The sequence below is a fragment of the Topomyia yanbarensis genome, chromosome 2 (genome assembly GCF_030247195.1).
Source record: "Topomyia yanbarensis strain Yona2022 chromosome 2, ASM3024719v1, whole genome shotgun sequence".
Taxonomy (NCBI): Eukaryota; Metazoa; Arthropoda; class Insecta; order Diptera; family Culicidae; genus Topomyia; species Topomyia yanbarensis.
Genome location: NC_080671.1, coordinates 429,056,483 through 429,080,227, shown reverse-complemented (window position 1 = coordinate 429,080,227; position 23,745 = coordinate 429,056,483). Strand labels below are relative to the sequence as shown.

Sequence of the window (23,745 nt, the reverse complement as noted above, 5' to 3'; positions counted from 1 at the left end):
ATAATCACATATATTTAGCGTTACTTACTAGAACTATGGGAGCGTCTTCAAGAACTAAACGGTACTCAGGAAAACTGTGACCACGTAGATTCGCCTTCCGAAAGCAGCTTTCTTGAAGAATATCTGAATGATTATTTTCAAAAAGATTCTTCCAACTTGGAAGTTCCTGAGCTCAGGGCCGCACACGATACAATTTATCAATTGATCAAGGAACTAGAATTTCGTCCGAAGGTACCGATAACTAGCCAAACCTCGTTTAAATTTCAGCATACAATGCAACCGTCTACGACAGACGAGAACAAGAGCTCGCGTGTATCACAATATAAAGAAGCATTCGATGTATTACATTACTGGGTTGGTGAGAAGATCAAAAGACCGAAAATGTTTCGTTTGGCGATGGTAGTTCTTTCCGCCCCTTCCACACAGGTGACAGTAGAACGTGCATTTAGTGCACTGAAACTTGTGTTAAGCGATCATCGCCAGCGCTTAGGAGACAAACGGATACAGGATCTGATGGTACTGAAACTCAACCCAGATTTGTTACCACAAATAGCAGAAGAACTAGATACCTTTAATCTTTGATTGCATATAAACATATTGTGGACTTTACTTAAGAACTCAATTTGAATAAAGCTAAAGGGCTAGAAATTGTGTAATTTGCTGTTAATTCACCATGTCCATTTTCATGATGTGTTTTGTAATAGTTAATAGAGATGGCTGAACCGATTTACATAAACTTAGTTGCAAATGAAATGCATAACGCTCCCATAAGCTGCAATTGAATTTTAGTTGATCCGACTTCCTGTTACGGACTTACGGGTTGAAGAGTGCGGTCACACAGCAAATTCTATTCTATTCTATTCTAACCCTTACACAGCCAGTATTGAAAAGCATCCTGGAAAACACCGCAGTTATTCTTCAGTGTTTAATTGTCAACATTAATATTTGAAGCCTACTATGTGTAATATGTCGCAAATATTAAAACGGCCAGGCCTACTGTGCAGAGTTGGAGGGGTTTTTTAATCACGTTAGATAAAAATTACTACTTTGCACGAAAAATTCCGCCTTTTTATGCGTCTCGAGCAAACGGAAAGTCCATAATACCCCCATGCTCATGGGGTTTGACATGGGTGTTTGAAATGGGTTCAACCCATGAAAACACCATTACCATGGTCTGGTAGATCCCATATAAAATACCATATGTTGGTGTATTTATGTGGTATTGAGACCATTTTATGGTGCCTTGATGGTTGTGAATTTTGGCACGAACCATGTTTAAGGTCTTTTCAAGGGACTATGTGGTGTTTGAACCCATGAGAATTTGCTCGGGTAACCACCCCCGTAAATAAAAAAAAATATCTCAAATACTCAAAGTAGGGGTTAGGCATTTTTAACATAGAATGTGTATACAAAGTTTGAAAGAAATCGGTTAAGCAGTTTTTGAATGGCAGGTAACACCGCAAATCATGTTTTTTTGCAGAGACATTATACAAAAAGCTTTGTCACCGAGTCGTTTGTCGATATTATTGCATAGAAAAATTACACCATGTTATTGAAAAGATACACTATAATGTACAAAAGTTTTTATGAATTTGCTTTACGCAAAGTTCTAAAAAAATCGCAAAAAAAGTGTTGTTTTTTCGCTGAATCTATTGCTCCCCCTTTATGCCCCCATGGATCTCGTCAAGTTTCTAAACTAATGTCATACCTATTTCTCAATGAATTCTTGACCGATTTCTATTAACTTAATTTCTAATGGAAGATATAGTAATCCCATAGACATTGAATTTCATTCGGTTCAAACTTTTGGTTCCAGAGTTACAGCTTGGTTAGTAAGGTTACACTGGAATTTCCCATATAAACCGTTAAAATCGTTTCCAAACACATTCCCCCAGCATTTCGAAATATTATCACACGAAGATAACATTGAATTCATGGTGATCAAGCCAATTAAATAATATAACTTTTGGTTCAAAGTGTGTCAGAGGCGACTTTCGTGGTAGTCATAGAATACAGTCTAAGTGTAATAAGAATATAATAGACATTTCCACAATTATATTAAACATAGGCAGCTAATGAATCACAGTTTGGGACTATTCATAAATTACGTAACGCAAAAATTGCCCAAAATTGACCCCCCTCCCCCTATGTAACAAATTGTCACAAATTTTTCCATCCCCCCTCCCCTGTTACGTAACAAATCCCAAGAAAATTTTTGTTTCTTCGATGAAAACATGTTACGTAACGATCTAGTTAACACCCCCCCCCCTATGTCACAACTTGTCGTACCCCCCCCCCCCCCCCCTAAAAGCGTTACGTAATTTATGAATGATCCCTTTGGATAAAATGAGAAAGTCACAATCGCACCACTAGATGCATTAAAACAGGATTCGGCAATCACGATGGTAAACTAAAATCCTGAAACTGAAACAGTTTAATAGTATAGGGACATTCCTAATATTGTAACGTTAAATTAATATTTTGTTTCGCTGCATAGGAGAACATTTTTCCCATTAACAAATTTTTGGGCCCTATATAATTTCCTTCATCTTCCGTTATATTTACCTCTAGTTGTTCAATCGCAGCTACTGCAAAACGCCAGACGAAACTGATTGAGCAGTGCGCATAATAAAATATCAATATCGCTCATCGCTGATAATTGGTGAGATTGATTTTCTCTTTATATGATTTTATGAGAACGTGTGAAAGAAAAACTAATCACGATGATGAGATCGAAGAAGGCGTAATGGATTTCGTATTTTCATTGTTTTTCTAAACTCGTCCGTGATTTTGCGGAGAATGAATATCGAGTAAGAATATCAGTAGTAATTTTATGCGTTACCGATTTTTGATTTTTTGATAATTTCCCAACACTGGTGGTGACAGCACACCACCTTGAGAACATCCGCAGACACTCAGTTTACTTATCTCTACTTGTCTTAACGATGAGCACAGATGTCGGTTGCTAAGCATTGCGTGTATCCAGTTCGTGATATATGAAGGTACTCCATGATCTCGTGCTGCTTCCAAAATGGATTCGGAAGACACGTTGTCAAAAGCACCTTCAATATCGAGAAAAACTCCTAAACTCGATTGCTTTTGTGAAAAAGCTTTGTCAATGTTGTAGACAACATTGTGTAACAGGGTGGTAGTAGACTTCCCCCGCTTATATGCATGTTGCATTGCATGCAGCGGGTGCTCGCCCAAGCTACCATCCCGAATGTAGTGGTCGATTAAACGTTCCACTGATTTGAGAAGGAAGGAGGTCAGACTGATCGGTCTAAAGCTCTGTGCCTCCTCATAAGTGACGCGGCCACCTTTGGGAATGAATTTGACAGTTATTTCCCGCCACGCTAATAGAATGTATCCTGTTGCAAGACTGCAAGTAAGAACCTTTTTCAAAATATGCTTGAAGTCATATCCTTTTTGTAGTAGAACTGGAATAATTCCGTCCTTTCCCGGAGACTTATACGGAGCATAACTTTCAATCGTCCATTTGATCGATTCGGTTGTCACAATTCTACGAGCAAATGCCCAAGAATCAGAACTGCCTGAAAAGAACTCAGGGGCAGTCGTCAGTGATGGCTCCGTACAACCTGGAAAGTGTGTGTCAAAAAGACAGTTGAGTACTACATCTTCGTCAGACGAGTATTCACCATTAGCAGTTCTAATGGAACTGACATGAAAGTATTTCGATTTCGAAAGTAACTTATTTAATCTACTAGTCTCGTTGAGACTTGAGACATTTGTGCAGAGGCTTTTCCAACCACTTCGCTCAGAGGATCGAAGGGCATTTCTGTATGCTTTGCGAGCCAACTTAAATGCCTCCGACCCGTCCCTGCGTCTGCGATTCCAAGCTCTCCTACATAACTTTTTGAGTCGAACAAGTTCGGTATTCCACCAAGGTGTTCCTCTAGAAGCACGCATAACTCGAAGCGGACAAGCCTCTTGGTATGCTGCTACTATGAGTGAGCTTGTTTTATCCACGACCTCGTCCAAATCACTTGGAGATTCAATCGTCGAGATACCCATGAAACCTAGTCGCCAAACCCTCTTCGTAGAGGTCCCAGTTCGTAGATTTGGGATTACGATAGGTGACGATATCTAGCGAGACGTTTAAATGATCAAAGACGATGTACTTATGATCAGATAACGACGGTTCGAGCTCGTTTGGTACGAGCCAGTTTGTCAACTCATGCGTAATACTGTCAGAGCAGAGAGTTACATCTAACACCACTTCTCTGCCAGCTCGTGCAAAAGTTGGGCGGTTTCCTGCATTAAGAAAGTGCAGATTTGTACTACTTAAGTATTCCATCAATTCGGTGCCTCTCAAATTGATATCAGAGCTGCCCCAAATTATGTGGTGGGAATTTGCATCACTGCCGATTATGAGAGGAAACCCATTTCTGCCACAGTATGATACAACCCTTTTGAAATCATCAGAAGGTGATGGTTCATTATGCGGCAAATATGCCGAACAATAGACGTATTTCTTGTTTATATTGTCAACAGTCATATTTACCATGACAGTACAAATATCACGAGTTGTGAGGTCCGATATAAGACAAGCGTCAATTGCACTATTCGCAAGTATACATGCACGAGGCATTTCACGTGGATTTGTCATGCCATTTTTGTTGAAAGCTACGAAGACTGGGTTAAGTAGCTTTCCAACATAGAAGTTTCCTTTATGGAAATACGGTTCTTGAACCAAAGCTATGGAAGCTTTCCCTTCCTGTACAAGGCGAGATAGATTCATAGTTGCTGTACGTTTATGCTGAAGATTAATTTGTGCTACTCTAACCATATTCGATTACAGCACTACACATTTCATCATCAGCACTTGTTGTACAGCAACTAGAAGATACCAAACATGTTGGCTTATAATCGCATATAGCGAACACCGAAATGGATATTAGGGACATGAACATCATTTGAATCCCACGATTTGCGAAGAAACGAACGTCCACTGTGTCAGAGATTCGCATAACACGACACTCCGTGCGCGACTGGCATATTTTATTCCTGCCAGCCATTCAGTCCTTGGCACGGAGTAACACCTTGACTTGAGGACTCCTGTTTTCAGTCGCCTCCTACGACATGGGAATAGGAACCCAGTGGATCAATTCTTGGTTGACATACTTCAACCCTCCGGATGCCACACGGTCTCTAGGCTGGTTTTGTCCGGAGAAAGATAATAGAGTTATCAACCTCCTAGTGGACCACAGCCAGTTACTGGAGAGTTCGTCCGGCTCTTCGCAGGCTCCGTTCGCCATTGAGAATAATTTAAACCCCCTCAACAATTTTACCCATAGCACGGGTCGCATGACACTATGGAATTGGGGTTCCCTGTTTGGTGTTACCACCGGAACAGGTAGTCCGTAGTGTAATTCTTAGCCGGTTGAAACAACCACTACCGACACTACACGGCTTATCTAGGCTGTTCGGAGAAAGAAGCTGACATTGATGGACAGCTCCCATAGATGGCCGAACAGCCGGCATAATGATAATGATATAATGATTTTTGTTTTGAGAATGGCAAAACAACGAAATACGTTGTATCTCCTTTCTACAAAGAATAAAGAATCAACTTCAGCTCTCAAAATTAATGTGTCAGAATAGCGGTTCCAGGAGTATGAACGATAGTCAGGAAAGTCTTGCTATTTTCTGAGAAATCGAGGGGGTCCGAATTACCCCCACTATCTTAATAGCCCCGGGTCCCCCTATATTTTTTCACTTTGATTAATTTCTAGGAAAAGATCGGAAATTTTTCATAGGAAATATTATTCTCAAGCTATTAGTGAAAACGGATAATCTTGCGACTAATCTTACACGGGAAAAGTTAGACATCGGATAAGCTCCTTCTCGCGTGAGTGAATGAGAATTAGAATGTCTGAACAATATCTCTTATCTAGCGTACATTGTCTGAAAAATGAATGTAACTGTAACTTCGAAAATAGAATGTAACTGTAACGGCGATCATTTTAGTCACGGTGTGTGGATCTTCTAATCAAAAAGTAAAGCTCCGATTAAATAGTGTAATCGTTTTTCGAACTGAACAGAGTAGCCGAAGCATTGACTGAAGACTTACGGAAGTTACCTTTATCCAGTTTCATCGTGTAAGGAATTCAGTAGCTATAACGTGTAACTTATTGGACTAGGCAAATAAAATTAAGTTCGAACAAACAAGCGTTCGTTCTCGCACGATCATGAACAGGTCACGGCCGGAAGTTCAACCTGTGTTCTAGCAGCCTAGGTGCATGCCTTCAATTGGATTATTTCCCAAAAATAGAATAAATTACCTTCGTGTACACTGGACAACACGTTTCAGCAGAAATTACTGGAAACTCTAGTGATATGAATGAGCTCACTCTCTTTTAGCATGTAAACTGTATGCGCAAAATTAAACATAAGAATCGCAGTCCGCTTGAATATTTGAAAAACCTACGTGAATATGTAAATGATAACCCGGTTATACATACGCCTACGCGATCAAACACGTTAACATACAAACGCTCGAGCTCTTCACGATCTCGAAAACATAAAAACGTTGTCTCAAGTGCGAACATATAAACGCTCGTTCCTACGCGATCAAGAAGCATCCAAGTCTCGCCATCTGAATCTGAACATTGGATATCAGCATAAGAATCACGACCCGCTGTAATTGGCCTTGAGCAGTGTTTCAGTAGACGACATGGCCCGCGTCTCGTCTGCAATTGTAGTGAATGATTCGGACAAGGGACCCTTCCGACATTCTCGCTCATAGCTCCGATTGGACTACTCCTGAAATAAAAGATAGTGCACCGTGGGAGAAGGGATCCTATAAAAATAGTCTCGATGCGGGGAGGATTTCCGCGATATCACAAGACAGCCAGTATCAAACCGAGACTTTATAGGTAAGGGAGGTGAAAGTAATGCAAAGGCGGTCTATGATGGTAACTTGAGAAGCGGCAACTTCAATGCATGGTACTTTTTTTTTGTTTAATGGAGAGCGTTAATCTCGATGGGTCATTCCTCCTTAAATGCATGGTTATTTCGTTAGAAGTCATTGCTCTTTCTGGTTGCTATAGATACCTTCCTTAAGGGGTCTTTTTGATCCAACGCATAACGTAAACGTCTTTAAAGTTTGAAAGAATCGATTTGCGGAATGCTACTTCTGCAAACTTCACGGTAAAGCGGTGATCAGATCTGCGACCTCTCTCGATGAATTAACTATCGAATGGTACGATCGCTGCAAGGACCCAGCAAACAATTTTGTAGTTATATCGATTTTTTTTCCTTTTTTATTTCAACTATGTTAGTCACATTTTCTTTTTTTTTTTAACATTTTAACGACATTCAATAAGCTAGAGATTACTGGGTAGGGAAAGTTATGAAAATTAGAGCCATAATACTCAAGTGAGAGCAAGGATGTGAAGTAAACAGATCGGAAAACTAGAAGTGGCAGAGTCATTAGAACAGGCTTAATATCGTAAGGGCTTAACTTTTGTCTTCTGCTGATGAGGGTCGAGCTTAGGCAGCATAATTACGAATCACTCGAGTTCACCAGCATGTCCTTTAGCATTGACAGACTTGTCCATCTTTACCGTGACAACCGACAAAAATTAAGCCACGCAAGATCACCACTGAAAACCTGTCGACGATTAGCATCAATCTTAATGATGATTGCTGCTGTTCATCTCTGTTTGCCTTTTCCTTTTGCCGACTCTGCCACTTCTAATTTTCCGATCTGTTTACTTCACATCCTTGCTCTCACTTGAGTACTATGGCTCTAATTTTCATAACCTTCCCTACCCAGTAATCTCTAGCTAATTGAATGTCGTTAAAATGTAAAAAAAAGTTATATCGGAATTTCAACCGAGTTATACATGTAAATATACGGTACAACTCAATCGTATACAATGCTCAAATAAGCTATATACGGACAAAAGTGGAGGCAATATATCCACATTGAGATAAAATTGGATTCCAATATACGATGTACATTGTATATAAATGCGACTGTGGTCGGTACTTAGCCTGATTCCATGTGGCAAGTAACAGATACCTTTTATGCACTCTTACGGCTCAAAACAGTACTATATACGATCATATAATAATATTAATATAAAATAAAAGTTAAAAATGGGACACATCTTTCGACCACCTCATTTTTAATAACAATAATTACTTTAAAACTTTCGCGTCCTAAAACGTTTCTAGCATTTTTTTTCCTACAAATGGGTTTACTCGGTCTCGAACTCTGAAGCATCAATTTACGTGCCTGCAACATACCCTATACATCATTTGATAGGTGTGGTTAGTTCGAGTCGAACTCCTTGACTCTTGGGAAAACGCTTATTGTTGTACCACTCTGATATACGACTTTGTCTATGCAAACGTGAGATATCTAACTCGCCAACCATAACATACTATTAATGATATCCTAAATGTGTGGGAGTGAGCAAAGCGTAGTTGGTAAATCGATTGCCTTGTAAGCTGCTCACCTGAGTTCTATTCTCGACCCCGCAAATATATTTTTCTAAAGAGATTTAGCTAACTCGAAAAAGATACGACTGACCAAAAGGTTAAAACCTCTAGAATAAAAAAAAATCAAAAAACTGTGGGGTTGCACGAATTAGGACGACAGAGGACTATACTACTTAATATAAAATATTTATTTTCTTAGTACATTTAGAGTAATAATAAGTATATTTCTTACGTATAGTTTAAGCACAACCAATCAACATCGAATGTTGGTTATCAGGTCATTTCATTTGTAGTAGGCGATCGAATCCAATTAAACTTATTTGAGAAGAATGAACAAGAAGACAGAAAACCGTGACCGAACCAATATCTGAAACTGAATTTTTACAGCACAAGATCAGCTTTTAAAAATTGTAAAAACTTTTCGATTGTATGCGGTAAAAAACCCGGACCGGTGAAGAAAAATCAAATTTGAGACAATATAGACAATGCATTTCATGTACAGACCAAGCTTTCTAGTTATATTTTGCCATTATCGTAACTTTCCTAAAGTACGCATACAAATGTAGCGAATGCAGTGGTCATATATCGAAACTATAAATATACAAGAATCGAAAACAATTTTATATATGGACGTTTTTGCAACGGTTTTTGGAGTGGCAGTGTGATCATTCATAAATGGGCTTTGTAGTATGTACCTATTAGCAGAATCAAAATAGTACAGGCTGAGTGGAAATGAATCACGTGAAGTGGAAATGAAACAAAGAATTGATCGAAACTTAAATAATAAACTTTCGTTGTGCTTTCCATCGATCCGCGTAAATTTGTTGCTAAGAAAGTTTTCGTCTTTGCGCAACGAAAGCACAGATTACTATCATTGCAGGTTAACAAATTAGATACACCTACCTACACATTTGCCTCAAACATTGAACCCAAGCGCAGAAAGCAAAATGAGTCAACGCTGATGATGATGAGTAGAGCGAAAGAGACAACTACTCTGACGACACTATGTAAACCGTGTTTGCAAATGGAGCTCGAATGTACAAGCGATTTTGTGTACGAATAATTGTGTTCGAGATTGTACAAAAAAGTGTGCTGGAAACGGGCACAACACAAAAGAAAGCATAGTGTTTGAACGGACAAGCTCAGTCACGTGTTGGACGGCACTGGGTAGCGTACCTCCACAGTCAGTGTAACGGACTTCTAGCTCAGCTACACTGGCTGTGAAAACACACAGCGCAGTGATCTGCTCCGCCTGCCATTCAACAGGCAACTGAGCTTGTCTGGCCGAATCCGTTCTTTAAATAGTCAATGAAGACGTTATTCATAAAAGCGTTGCGTGCTAGGCACATACATATATTGTGCCGGACTTGGGAAGCGCTATATTCTGTGCGTAAATGCGCGATATTTTGACTAGGTTTCACATTATTTAAATATTTAATGCCGTGATATCAAAAATCTTTGGGTTTATCTATTGGAATCTCTTCTTAGAAGTATTTCTGGGCGAAATGCGCAAAAAATTTGAAAATTCATCGTGAGAGCGTTTAAAATTGGAAGACCTTTCGTTACATTCCATTTTGTAGAATTTGTAAAGTGCACCCCCATATCGAAAACAAAGACGTAGTCCTACGTCAAAAATATCCGAAATGTGTTGTAATCAACTCATATATAATAACGCAATTAATGTCAAATTTGTGTAAATTCTTCGAGGTCAATAGAACGCTATTGTAGTAAAGAAGCTATGCATCTTGGCCAAAATTATCGAAGAGAATGCCACATTATATTTTAAATAAATTGTAATTGTATAAATCAATTTATGTCGGTACTCAGCCAACATTTCGTACGATAGTAGCTCCACTACCCTTTGCTTCACGATTCTTGGCGTACAATACTTGGATTAATTTGGCTATTATCGGCACACATTTGTGTAGTCGTAATTGTGGCATATTACTGCACTAATAACGATCCTTTTTATACATTAAATGACTTAGTTTGCACTCATATACGAGTATCGTAAAGAAGTCATTACAATGCACTAGTAAAGATTAATTTTGTATAATACGTATACATACGGTGTACCATTATACGATTCCGATAAAAATTGTATTCTTATACGATTTTTGTTGGTCAACCCCTGTTTAACTGGAAAGGGGCTATTTAGCAATGAACTGCTTCAAATATATTTTATGTTTGAATTTATGTGTTATAAGGAGAAAGCTTAATAAAAGATTTTTAAAAGGATCAGAAATGGCCTGTGTTAAGCCAAAGAGGACCAAGCGCCATTTTGAGGTACTTTATCTAAAATCGCTTTAACATCCAATGTAACACCAGGAACTCTAATATCTATTATGTTTTGGGAGCTCAAATAGCAAACGAAAGCAAGCAAGTGTTCTTTGACTTTCTACGTAAATGGTAAGTTATCGAAAAATGAATTTTGGTACGAAAAATATACGAAAAAAATTATGGCGCTTAGCTCGGTTTGGCTTAACGCAGGCCAAATGTTGTAATTTGTAAACATCACGTTGTCTGAGAAATTATTCGGTCCAGCACCAGAGGCGCAACGTTGAGCTACTTGCTGTGCGATTGATCCTGAATGCAAAATCCTTACTGATCTTGGGAAATAATCAATCCAACAGATGCTCGCAAGACAAACTCGAATCGATGATTACACTGTCGATCGCAACATTGTGAACGGGGATGTATACCTGTTCGCCTTTGCATTAAGCGTTCACACATGTTGTGTGAACTGTTTGGCTTTAGTGTCTAACTGGCGCCAATTTAGTGTTGGTTTGGATAAATCGTCTAACTCGCAGAAAGTTGGTGTCAGTTACTGACGAGTGGAATATGAAACTGCAACATCCACTTTTCAAAGTTAGGTCTTGTGCCCTTAAGTGCAAATTGGTAAATCCATTTTCTCTCTTTTTGGATAAAGTAACAAAGTAAGTCAGTTGTGCAACATTCCTGTAGCATTTTATGTTAATGTAACACTCTTCGGCAATGACGTACATCCAATAGGTTATAGTATTTAAGAAAAGCCACTGTACATCAGGTAATGCGGATATTGAAGCCTTACCATCCCTTGCAGCAATTTTACACAAGCTTGAAATTAATCACAGTTTCAAATAAAACCAACCAAATAAAGCAACTTTTTATACCATAAATTCGAGCCTAATCGGATTAGAAACCCAACAAGCTGCAGCCAGCTCGATCTTCCATCCAATTTCGAACACCCAGCCGGCGAAAACCAATCATCAATATTGTCTGAGCAGAAGCCCTTTCCAATTTTCCTGTGAAACCACAAATTTACACCACAATGAAGATTGCATCTCTCGAACAGGAGACCATCTCTCGAAACTTTTGATTCGGTAATAAAAAAGGAAAAATGTTTCACCTACGTCACAGTTCACAGGGACAGAACCTGACTTACCAACCACGTTCCCAAATTTCGACCCAGTACAATGTTCGTCCATGTGATTGAGAGAAAAAAAACTGACTCGACTACGGAGAAGCCAAACATCAAACCAATGTATATTTTCTTTTCATCATCCATCACCAAACCATTCCATTCTTCTACGGTTGACGAAACGTTGCCAAGGGCGGTTCGAGAACACGGTCCAGGCCACCACACCACCACCACCACCGGGGTGGAGCACGTACGAAGGGCCTCGCATTCGCTCGGAATCGAAAGGTGTAAATTAAATTCTCCACATTGCATCCTGCGCCAGGATTGCCGATACGATTTTGTCCGGTTTCCATCCCCACAGCGGCAACCGAGTTATTCCTGATGGTGCCGCGCGAGAGCTACTGAATGCAACCGCCGCTCCATTCAGTCGTTCAGATGAAATCCCGTCCGTCCGAATATGCATGTCCCAGCCTTTCAGTCGGTGACATTTTCCGAATAGGGGTACCGCACTCTGTGTGGCTCGATTTGCCCGTGACACCTTCCCCCCTCTGGGCGTAAATTTGTGGATCGAAATCGATTGGAACCAGGGGGCGGGGGATGTGTTTCTTTCCAATCCAACCTGACCTGGTCAAACCGTTTTAAAGCATAATGAATTTTCCAATAATCACGGACCATGGTCCGAAAGGAGGGGGAAGGTGTATCGTACCGATGCAGAGAGAGAGAGACCATTAGCGGTCATTGAAATGCAATCGACCATCGTACTGTAATGCGCGGATTTTCCGTTAAGTTGAGAGATGCAGCCGGAATTTATCCGTTGTTAAATAATGCACGTTCGAAGCCATTATGCGATGTTGATGTTGTTTTTGTCCTTGCACTGTTCAATCACTATCATAATTAACCTGTATTCATTTCACGCTTTAATCTTCCATTTTTTGTTTTGGTCAATTGCAACAATGTAATTTACATAATTCATACCTTCTGTTCTAACTAAATATGCAGCTCTCAAATTGATACTGTTAGCATTAATCCGCTTGCGTAGTTTTCATATGCAAAATATTTACACAGTTCAAGATAGCTAGAAAAAAAAATACTACTAATACTCTAGCAAACCATCGGCCACCACCAACTAACGGGGGAAAAGTTTCATCCAACCTTTTCGTTTACTCTTTCCTTTATTTGCATGCAAATTTGCGAAAATAATTGGACCACCCACAGAGAGCAAGGTGTGCTCGTCGGAGGAGTTCACCTGTCGCAGCGGAACCGGTACCTGCATTCCGCTAGCGTGGATGTGCGACCAGAACCGGGACTGTCCGGACGGATCGGACGAGATGTCGTGCAGTAAGTAGCAACCCCCGTTTAATATTTAATATTATTAGTGTTATTTTGCACTCTCGAGCGGGTGAAATCTCATCGTGGGCAGTAGTTTGGGTGTGTGCGTATGTATATGGTTGCCAACGAGTCACCGGCATGTGAAATTGTATTCATCATCATGGGTAATGTGGGGTGCATTATAAGGGGGTGATCATAACCGTCGAGTGGGGGTAATTTAAACATAACTTGCGGAAATCATTTCAGTTTAAGTAGCACAAACGGTTGAAAAGCATTGGTTAATGGATAGGCGTAACAAGCTGTTTGTTGTCGTACTACTGGTCTGTTGCCAGTGTCGTCATGGCGAATTGACACACAACTTTTCGTTATGTGGGATTTAGTTCGAAAAAAAGTTCTCTTCACATTTTGATAGAATTTCCTTTCGTAACAGCAGTTTACAAAACTGAATAATTCTATAACCTCAAAAATATTCTGTATCAAATAAGTTTACTTATGTTCCAGGTTGAGTTTATAGAGAGTCTTCTAAACCTGAAGCCGCCATCTTGGATTTCAAAATGTCCTAAAACATCAATGTCCGTCATCTTACTCGTCAATCACATCCCAAAAATACCCATAGTGTTGAGGTTATAGAGTTTTCTCGGATTTCAAAATGGCCTGAAACATCTATTTTCGTCATTGATTCATCAATCGCATTCCGAAAATACCCATATTGTTGAGTTTATAGTTTTCGAGACCAGAAATCGCCATCTTGGATTTCCAAATGGCCTCAAGCAACGATTTCCGTCATCTACTCGACAACCACATTTCGAAAATATTTAACTTTTACTAGTAATAGTTAGCTAAGAATATGTTGAATTGTGGACAACTTCACACGGTGTTAATCGTTTTCAAACTTTTTTTACGAACTTGGTTCTTAAAAAAAATTCGTTATTAATCGAAATATTATGTAAAAAAGAGTTCGTAAATGTTTCAATGTATATTACTGCGATTTCACAACTAAGTTCCAAATCCCGATGAAACTTTCAAATTGTCAAATTTTTGTACAATGTTTTTAAGATCTTTCAAACCAATTCAAATTTTAATAAATAAAATTTTTTAAAAGTTCATGAAAAATTAAGAAAATATTTTAATACGATTCTACCAATTTTCATCAATACAACTTTTGTTTTAAGACTGTGATTTATACCAAAATTAACCAATGATCAAACACAAACCAAAAACAAAAAGGGAAATCTAGTTCATATTTCATACAAACTGTATTAAAAAAATTCAAAATTTTATTGAAACATCCTTTAAAACTTCCTTAGTTTTTGTCATCTAGTTGTCCTTTTTTGTTTAGTCCAATGACACTTCTCAAATTTCATCGCTTTCATCAAAAATTTAATAACAAAGATCTTGAACTCGTTTTGTAATTATACATTAGTAGCAATTTAAATTTTGTAATTTATTGTCAACTATTGTACACGGTAACCTGTCGTTATATTAACATTGATTCAGGTCAAGGAAAAATAAAGGATAATATGACAGTGGAAAACAATGTGTACAACAAACGTAGAAGTATAGATTAGTTGCTTATTCTCTTAACAGCTTTCTTGAAGCTTGTTGCTATAGGCATCGATTTAACGGCGAGCGGCAGACGATTCCACAGAGAAGCACCTTCTATCAGCACACTTCTCCTGGTGTTCGATGTATGTTGTGGAATTACGAAGGTTTTGGCTCGCTCCATTCTTCCTCGCTGCAGATGCTGTTGTAGATATTCGGGGAGCTGTCCATGGTAGCCCTGCCACATGAAACAACAGACTCGAAGTTGGAAGTATTGATGGAGGTCGCATCCCATAATTGTATTTCTGAGGTTTTGCGTGGAGTCTCTGCATCGTAATCCATGGCCGCTTTAAAACAGCGATGCAGCTGATTTTTTTGCGCAGTCGATATTCCAGGGTAAAAAATAACATCACCGTAGGTAAGGATTGGCATCACTACTGCTTGGATCAATTTCCTTCTCGTTTCCACAGCAAGAACTGGTGAGAAGCGTCGAAAAACACGCACAGTGTTGAAATTTTTTGTAGTGATGGCGTTTACTTGTTTTGTCCAGTTAAGTTTGGTGTCAAGTTGCAGGCCAAGGTTAGTTACCGCTTCCGAAAGTTGAATCGCTTCGCCACAAAACACTATGTCCGAATTGGGAGATAGTTCTTCTCTACTGAAGATTATGGCTTGCGTTTTTTTGGGGTTGGGGAATAGTCCATTTCGTTTAGCCCACTGTTCAATTGCTAGGAGATCCCTGTTGATTGCCTGAATGAGTATATGAATATCCTCAATGCGACCAGTAGTGTAGATTTGCAGATCATCTGCGTAAAGCTGATATTGACATCGAAGGACAGCAGGGAGACTGTTCACGTAAAGGCTGAAAAGCAGAGAGCTGAGGCACGAGCCTTGTGGGGTTCCGTCATGAAGAGTTAGTTCGCTGGAAAGGTTGTCACCTATTTTCACCATTTGGCTCCGACCACTAAGGAAAGATTTTACTAGGTTGCATCCGCCTTCCGAAAACTTAAATTCACTGCGCAGCTTGGTATGAAGTACAGGATGTATCACCGAATTGAAAGCTAGTGAGAAATCCACCAAGATCATAACCGTACACATATGACCATCGAGTCCAGTTAGGACGTCGTGTGTAACTTTGGCGAGGGCAGTGGTTGTACTATGTCGCTTACGATAACCACTCTGATTTACAGCCAACATGGGCGGTTCTGAAGAGTTGAGGTGTTCGGTATTTTGAGCAAGGAGTATTTTTTCCAAAATTTTAGACGTCGCTGGAAGGACACTAATGGGTCTGAAATCCTTCGGCTCCGTTGGATGTGAGTTCTTGGGGATCGGATGTACAATAGCCTTCTTCCAGCTCTTGGGGAAAACTTGAGTAGCGATGATTTTGTTAAAGAGCTCTACTAGCACTGGCAATAAGAAAGGAGAGAGCAGTTTCAGGAATGATATGGGAATTCCATCGCTGCCTGCAGCGTTGGATTCTATTTCATGCAAACGCCGATTAACTTCACTTGCATCCACGTCACGAAAATGGAACTGTACGTTGTTGTGCTCAGCGGCTGAATTTGGATGGGTGGAGGCCTGTATGGTTTGTGTCGGTTGGGCTCTGTTGTTACCAAGTTGGCGATGTCCTTCGGCAAAAAACTTATTGAGTTCGCCGACGTTCAGATCACAGTTGATGTTGGTTTTGCTGTTATTGTGGATTCCCTCCCTTCGAAGGTTGTTCCACAACTGCTGTGCGGGTAGATCAGGACTGAAGTACCGTTGTCCATATCTTCTTTTAGCCGAAGAAATGACAGATGCTGCTCTGCTGCGTTTCTGTTGATAGTCGTTCCACTGTGGATCGCCCTTTAGTCTGTAGGGATTTCGAGCATAGAGGGCGTAGGCGAGATCTCTGGTTTTGATGGCTTGCTCTATCTCGTTTGTGATCCACGGTGTGCGCTTATCTCGAACAGTTATAGTTTTTTCCGGTGCATGACTGTCGAGGAGTGTTCGCAGTTCTGTGGTTAACATTTCAGTCTTTGCATCTACGTTACTACAGTGGTAAAAGTCCGTTCTGTCTCTACTGATGAAATCAGCCTGAAGCCGTATAGGATTGATGCGGCGTAGATTGCGGATTTTGACTTTTTGTGGTTCAGGTTTGGGGACTCTCACGTTCGAGATCAGATAGATCGCTTCATGGTCGGAGATTGTGCTGGCACAAGAAGTTCGACAGGTCGTGATTGTATCAGGGGCGTTTGTGATCATTAGATCTATGGTCGTTGCGCTCCGTTCAGTAATTCGAGTTGCTGATGTGGGGAGCACTGCTAAGTCAAAAGCCTGATGGATTTGATTGAGAGCCGTCAAGTTTGGACTCTGCTGTATTGCTGCCACATTGATGTTGAAATCACCGACGATAAACAGACGGTCAGGTGTGAAGTCTTGCAGGTCAAGCAGAAGGCGTTCGTAGCATTGAGCAAATTGTGGATTGCTGGCTGTTGGGTTGTAGAGCACAACTATGCAGATGCTCAGATCATTGAGTTTCGCCCGTACTGCAAGATACTCAACACGATTGGCGATAGGAAGGTTGGGATCAAATGCAGATTTCAGGATGGTCGTAGCTTTGATTCCTTTCCGAATATACAGTCCAACACCTCCGCAGGTTTTCGCACCGCGTCCGCGTTTAGATGGAAGCGAGTGTCGGACAAAGTTGTATCCGGGAATGCGAATAGGTCCTACGGGAGATGATCCTTTCAATTCTGTTTCTGATAGTCCGATGAAGTGATAAGTGGTCTGATCCAGTATGATTTTCACGCCATCTATGTGGCGTTCTAATCCTCGAACATTTAAGTGTCCAATGCGGAGTTTGTTTAGATAGTTGCTTGTCATATTTGGATAGTTACGTCAGCGGCATAGTGGCGGAATTGATTATTGAGAGGAGGCGAAACCCGAAGATTCGGCGTCGAAAAATACTGAAGACTCGTTTCCAGCGGGTTCGGGTCCAACCAAAGCGAGAAGATGTAGGTCTTTCACGGGGGTGTAGCGTATATGTCCTGGAAGTTTGATTGTTACATGATCATTCTTGACGTACACAGATGATATTTGGTGTTTAATTTTCAGTAGAAGCGCGAGGTTCCGGATCCTGAAGGCTTGAATGGACAGGACTTCGTTCACTGTGTAGCGGTACTCTAATGAGAAACTGGATTTCAGTGTACAAAGAGTCGCTGCTTTATGTTTTTCGAAGTAACGCCGAAGCACTGCCTCTTTTGTTTTGACGGAGTCAAAGACCACTATGATGGCAGGAGTAAGCGTTCGATCCGTCCACTTTGATTTTCTACCGTCGAGGCGAAAGCATTTTGTTACTTGTAGCATCGCATCAGGAGCATCGAGGAAATTGAGAAAGTTTCGCACGAGTTCCCATACATTCTCCCCTTGGCGAAAAGGAACTTATTAAAATTGAATTAATTTTTTTTTTAAATTTTCTATAAATATTATGGCAATATTATTAAAATTTCAATAAAATTTTGTTCACGAAAATTCAATTATAATCTAATTTTATGAAATTTTAGCAATCTTTTTATTTATGCTATTAGAGTTTTATGAAAAGATTAGTAAAATTTTACTTGGAAAATTTTAAAAAAATTTAAAAATGTTCAATTTTTTTCCAAAATTTATTAAAATTGTATTACAATTTTGTTTATAAAAATTCATTAAAATGTTTTTTTTACAGTTCTATTACATTTTGATCTATTAAAATCCTATAGTTTTGCTCAAAATTTTTTAAAATTTTGTTCAAATTTTATCAAAATTCTTTCATAATAAAAAATTTATAACAATTTTTTTAAAATTTTAGATAAATTTTATTTGGAACTTTTGGATTTTTTTTTTTTCAAAATTTAGGATTTTTAAAAGAATGAGGCCAAATTTAAAAAAAATATAAGCTTTATTTGGTTTTTATTACAATTTTATTACAACTATAAGAATCATTTTAAAATTGTATTTTAATTTAACCTTTATTTTATTTTAATTTCATCAATTAAAAAATTGTAATTTTTTAAACATTTTTTATAATCTTTTAAACAATTTAATTTAAATTTAATAAATTTCATTATAGTTGGGAAATTGAATTCAAATATTATTGAAAATTCATTAAAATTTTGAAAATGTTTCATCAAAATATCGCGAAGCTTTTATTACAATTTAATAAATATTTTAATTATGCTTAATTTTAATTTTTAATTTTTATAAGCTTTATTATATCAATAAATTCATTGAAAAAAATTTCCTTGAAAGTTTATATCTATTCTACCTGTCTGCAACGTATACAAATTTAACCCTTAAAACACTGAGACGACTTTCTTACATATTTTTGGTTATATCTTTTGATACATTGAATAAATTCTCAATTGAAAAACGGTTATATTTAGGAAAAAAGTTGCACTATCAAATGAATATGGAGAAATAAAGATACAAATGGCCAATCCATAGAGATTGCCGTAAAGGTACTGTACATCTCGTATTTTCTAAACAAATTCATATCTGATTGTGATGTTTATGAATGAAAACGAGTGAAAAGTTCAATGAATGAATTCACTGAAAAGTTTTCCCTTGAAATCATACGGAAATGTTTCAATTGCTTTAACTGACACTGCCGGATGTTAGGTTACCGGAAACTCCGGAGTCCGGTTCCGGAGCACCAGTTCAGATTGAGAGCCTATTCCTATCATGCGACACGCCAAATCTTATTTTTTTATTTCGATTACAGAGGTTTAACCTTAAGGTTATTCGCCTCTTCGGTTTAGAACAATCTCATATGAAAAATTCCTAACCCCATGTACGGAGTCGGGACTCGAACCCAAGTGCGCTGCGTACAAGGCAATCGATTAACCAACTACGCTACGCCCACCCCTTCATCAAATCATACTTTCTCGACAAGATAAGACTGAGGGAAGAGCAAAGAGACCATTTTGAATACAAATGACCATTTCAACATTCGTCCCGGAACTCCGGTGTCCAGTTCCGAAAGACGAATGTTGATTTAGAGGTCATTTCCATCATGCGATACGTCAAATCACACTTTCTCTACCAAATAAGATTGATGGAAGAGCAAAGAGGTGTAATTTGATTTGCCGCTTGATGGAAATGACCTCTAAATTGGTCCACCGGAACCGGACACCAGAGTTCCAGAACTAATGTTAAAATGACCATGCGTGCCCAAAATACCCTCTTTGCTCTTCCATCAATCCTATTTCGTCGAGGAAGTGTGATTTGATACATCGCATGATAGGAAAGAACTCTAAATCGGAATTGGCTCCCCGGAATCGGACACCGGAGTTCCGGGAACAAATGTTTAAATAACCATATGTACCAAAAATGGCAGATTTTCTTTTCCAGCAGTCGTATTTTGTCGAGGAAGTGTAATTTGCCGCATGATGGAAATGACCTATAAATCAGAATTGGTCCTGTGGAACCGGGCGCCGGAGTTCCGGAATTGCTGTTGAAATGACCAAATGTGTTAAAAATGGTCTCTTTGCTCTTCCGTCAGTCTTATTTCATCGAGAAAGTATGATTTGACGTGTCGCATGATGGAAATCTGAACTGATCCTCCGGAACCGGACAACGGTGTTCCGGAACGGATGTTGAAATGGCTATATGTGTCCAAAATTACATCTTTGCCCTTACATCAGTCTTATTTCGTCGAGAAAATGTGGTTTGATGTATCGCAATATATGACCTGTCACACGGTTAGAAAATTGAATTCATACTCGTGAAGTTTTACACACACGTTGTCACACGCGCTTTCCAAACGCCCTTCTCGATCAAAAACGTTCACATACAAATACTCGATTCCTTCGCGATTATTCACGCCGGGGAATAGAATAAAACATATTATTTTTCATTTTCCATGTTTTGTTCTATTCAATTTTATAAGTATATTCAAAAGCATACACCTTCTTCTTAACAATGTTTATAAAGTCTCGTACAACGTTTGAGCCAACTTGTTTTTGTGTGAAGATTCATTTTTTCATCTCATTTCTGTTTCCTATTCCACTTCCTTAGGATGCTTTTGGAGTGCCTGCTTCGCGGTGACCCAGTATTTCTAAGATGGGATTAAGATGCTTTGGCACGAAATTGACCTCCTTAGCCTTGTACCACTCCAGGACATCTTTCGAGTAATTGCACGAGGTCAAATCCGGCCAAACAAGCGTAGGGCCATTTTGAGACCTCAGAAGCGAAAGTAGACGCTGTTGGAGGCATTTTTCCAAGTACTCCTGTCCATCAACCGTTCCGATCGTCACGAACGGGGTGCTCTGTTTTCTACACGTGCAACTTTCTTGCCAAATCATGTTTTTTTTTTAAATTTGGATACCTTCTACTTTCTAGCCTTCTCAGAACCGCCGAACTTATGACGAAACGTGAATGGAAGGATCTCAGGAAGTTGTTGGCAATATACTTTCACCTAAGTCTCGTCATCGTTTGCGAGACAATACGATTTCTCTAGAAAGCTTCGACTATCGACGCTATATGGATGTCCGTTTTGGCCATTTTCTTCCGTCCTATCGACGGTCAAACGTTCGGTGTACCATGTCAAAACAGGACTTACTGTAGTTTGGACCACTTCCAGCTTCTTGGTAATGATACGCTGAAAGAGATTCGGATTTTCTAGATTCTTGCGCTACATTTGTTCAGGCCGTTGATGTTCTTCCGGCTCCATTTCCACAACAGTTGCACAGATGCTAGTGAAATTTCCACAATGTAAACAGTATACATCGAACTAAATTCACCCAAAATTTCGATATAATATACCCAATGGAGACAAACTTACAGTAATTTGAAAGTGATGCAATTTGATTCCGTACAGCCCTTACATGCGCACATACAAACACTCTATCCCGCGCTATAATGAATTGTTCACGTTCGGAAGCTTTCACCCTCGTTCCTAGAAGCTTTGGTACAGAGCCGGATAATTTAGTGAACTCACTCTTCTAGCACTTGAACAATTCACTCAAAATTAAACATCAGAATCGCGGTCCGAGAGAATATTAAAAATCCCACGCGAAGATGTCAACGTTCCAGATTTATTTGGATTCTTCCGGAGTTTAAGGCGTCGTGCAGATAACTTTAGACTTCAGTGGCTGATTTAATATGCATTTAAATGAATAGGTGGAACGTTTTATCATTAACATTTCAAATTTTGTTTTAAACCAGCACTTTTCAACTCGTCAATGTGCAACAAAGCTTTTTTTATAACTGTTAAGTCATCCAAATATATCTAGACATAAAAAAAATTAAAACAGATTTTCTGAACAATCAATTGGCATCCCTGACCATACGGTTACACAAACTAATTTATATATACTGACTAATAAATTCGTCATACAAATTCCCACATGATTAAATCCATACATACAAACGATCGAGACTTGCGCGATAATACAAACTACAACATTCAGTATTCCATCCGCGCACATCTACGCCCGCGATATCACAAACACAAGCTCGGCGCAGTGGTTAACTCAATTTGTGAGTCTTTTCAGCCATATAAACTTGGCCACAAGCGCGAACATACAAATGCTCGTTGCTAACACGACCAAGACCATAAAACCATGACGTTTGAACCGAACCACTTAACATCACAATCAGAATCACTGCTCGCTGCCCTTGACCTTCACCAGTTGGTGACATTTCCCGTTTCGTCGGCAATTGATGGCATCATCACAGTTCCTCGGTGGCGGAGTGATTAACGCATTCAACTAGAGCCTGGGAGATCGCAAGTTCGATTCCTGCTTGAGGACATAACTTTTCTCAGTGTGTTCAATAAAAGAGAATTGTAACCGTTTCGGTTTTTCTTTCGCTGTCTATTTTCCATTGGACACGTTCCTAAAAACCTTGAGTAAAGGAAAAACATGACTTACGTCAAAACAAGGAATATATAAAATATTTTTTAATATTTTAGTTTTTTTGCCTATTCCGATAATATAAGGTACTCAGTTACTTTACGCTTGTCCGGACATGCTGCGGATTTAGGTGATTCGCACTTCATAAAAATGACAAAAAATCCTGACTCTTGCGGTAGAAGACAAAGGATTAAGTCGTTGTAAAACTCTAAACTTGCTCATATGATATTATTCCACACTTTTCCAAACTTGCTTACTTCTCCTCTTTGCTCTACCTTGAGTAATATGGCTCTTTAATCAAAATATTTCATATAGTCTCCAGCCCATTGCTAATTGAAATACAAAATATAAATATAATTTGTTAAATTTAATATAAATTGAATAAAATAATAAAAATAAAATTTTGTTAGAAATTTTATTAAAACTCATTACAGTAAAGACACGATTTTATTAGTCTCACTAGACTCGATTCTACTAGCCTCATATGAAAATATCTTTGATAGGCTCTACCAGACAAATCAAGTCAATTTCGAATAATTTGTTTCTTGAGTATATTTTCCTTGTCATAAACATGAAAAATATGCAAAAATAAAATAAATCATTTAATATTAAACTTTGGTCTGGATGAATGCAAGTTTATACTAAATAATCAGAAAAACTTTTAAAACTATTTTCAGGAATTTATGAAGAATATTTTAATGGAATGTATTGCAAAGAAAGAAAAGAATATCCCAATTTTGTAAATTTCCCCATTTTGTCAGCCCAAAATACACCAAAGGACTGATGAAAACGATTGTTCACTGCACTAAAATTTTGTTTGAATTTTAAAAAATTGAGGAAATTTTAGCCAAACGATATTAAAAAAAAAATTCAACATAATTTCAGTGTTTTTTGATTTTTTCTAAACTATTTGGATGATATTTGATCTAAGAATTTCTATTTGATAATATATATAAAAATTGACCAAAATATCAACATGCAATCAAAACAGTTTCGAAACCTCGTCCAAATTCCATTCAAAACTTCGTCAAACAGCTTTGATATTTAGATAAACACTATTTATTTATTTATTAAATAGTGTTACCCTTTTTGGGATTTAGCGTCAAGCCGGTGCCAATCTATTCAGACAATAAG

The 23,745-nt window shown here is 38.7% G+C and overlaps 1 protein-coding gene across 8 annotated transcripts in view; it reads left to right on the top strand.

Moving 5' to 3' along the window:
- LOC131685359 (low-density lipoprotein receptor) overlaps positions 1–23,745 on the top strand; it is a 993,025-nt gene that overhangs the window by 682,644 nt on the left and 286,636 nt on the right. For 6 of the 8 annotated variants that reach the window (XR_009304782.1, XM_058969027.1, XM_058969025.1 and 3 more), the window contains one exon: positions 13,085–13,207. The exons of the other annotated variants lie outside the window; for them this stretch is intronic. Coding sequence is in view for 5 of the 6 variants with exons in the window: in XM_058969027.1 (XP_058825010.1) it covers positions 13,085–13,207 (123 nt within the window). In the remaining variant the exon portion in view is untranslated. The remainder of the gene's footprint in view (positions 1–13,084; positions 13,208–23,745) is intronic. 8 annotated transcript variants of the gene reach the window in all.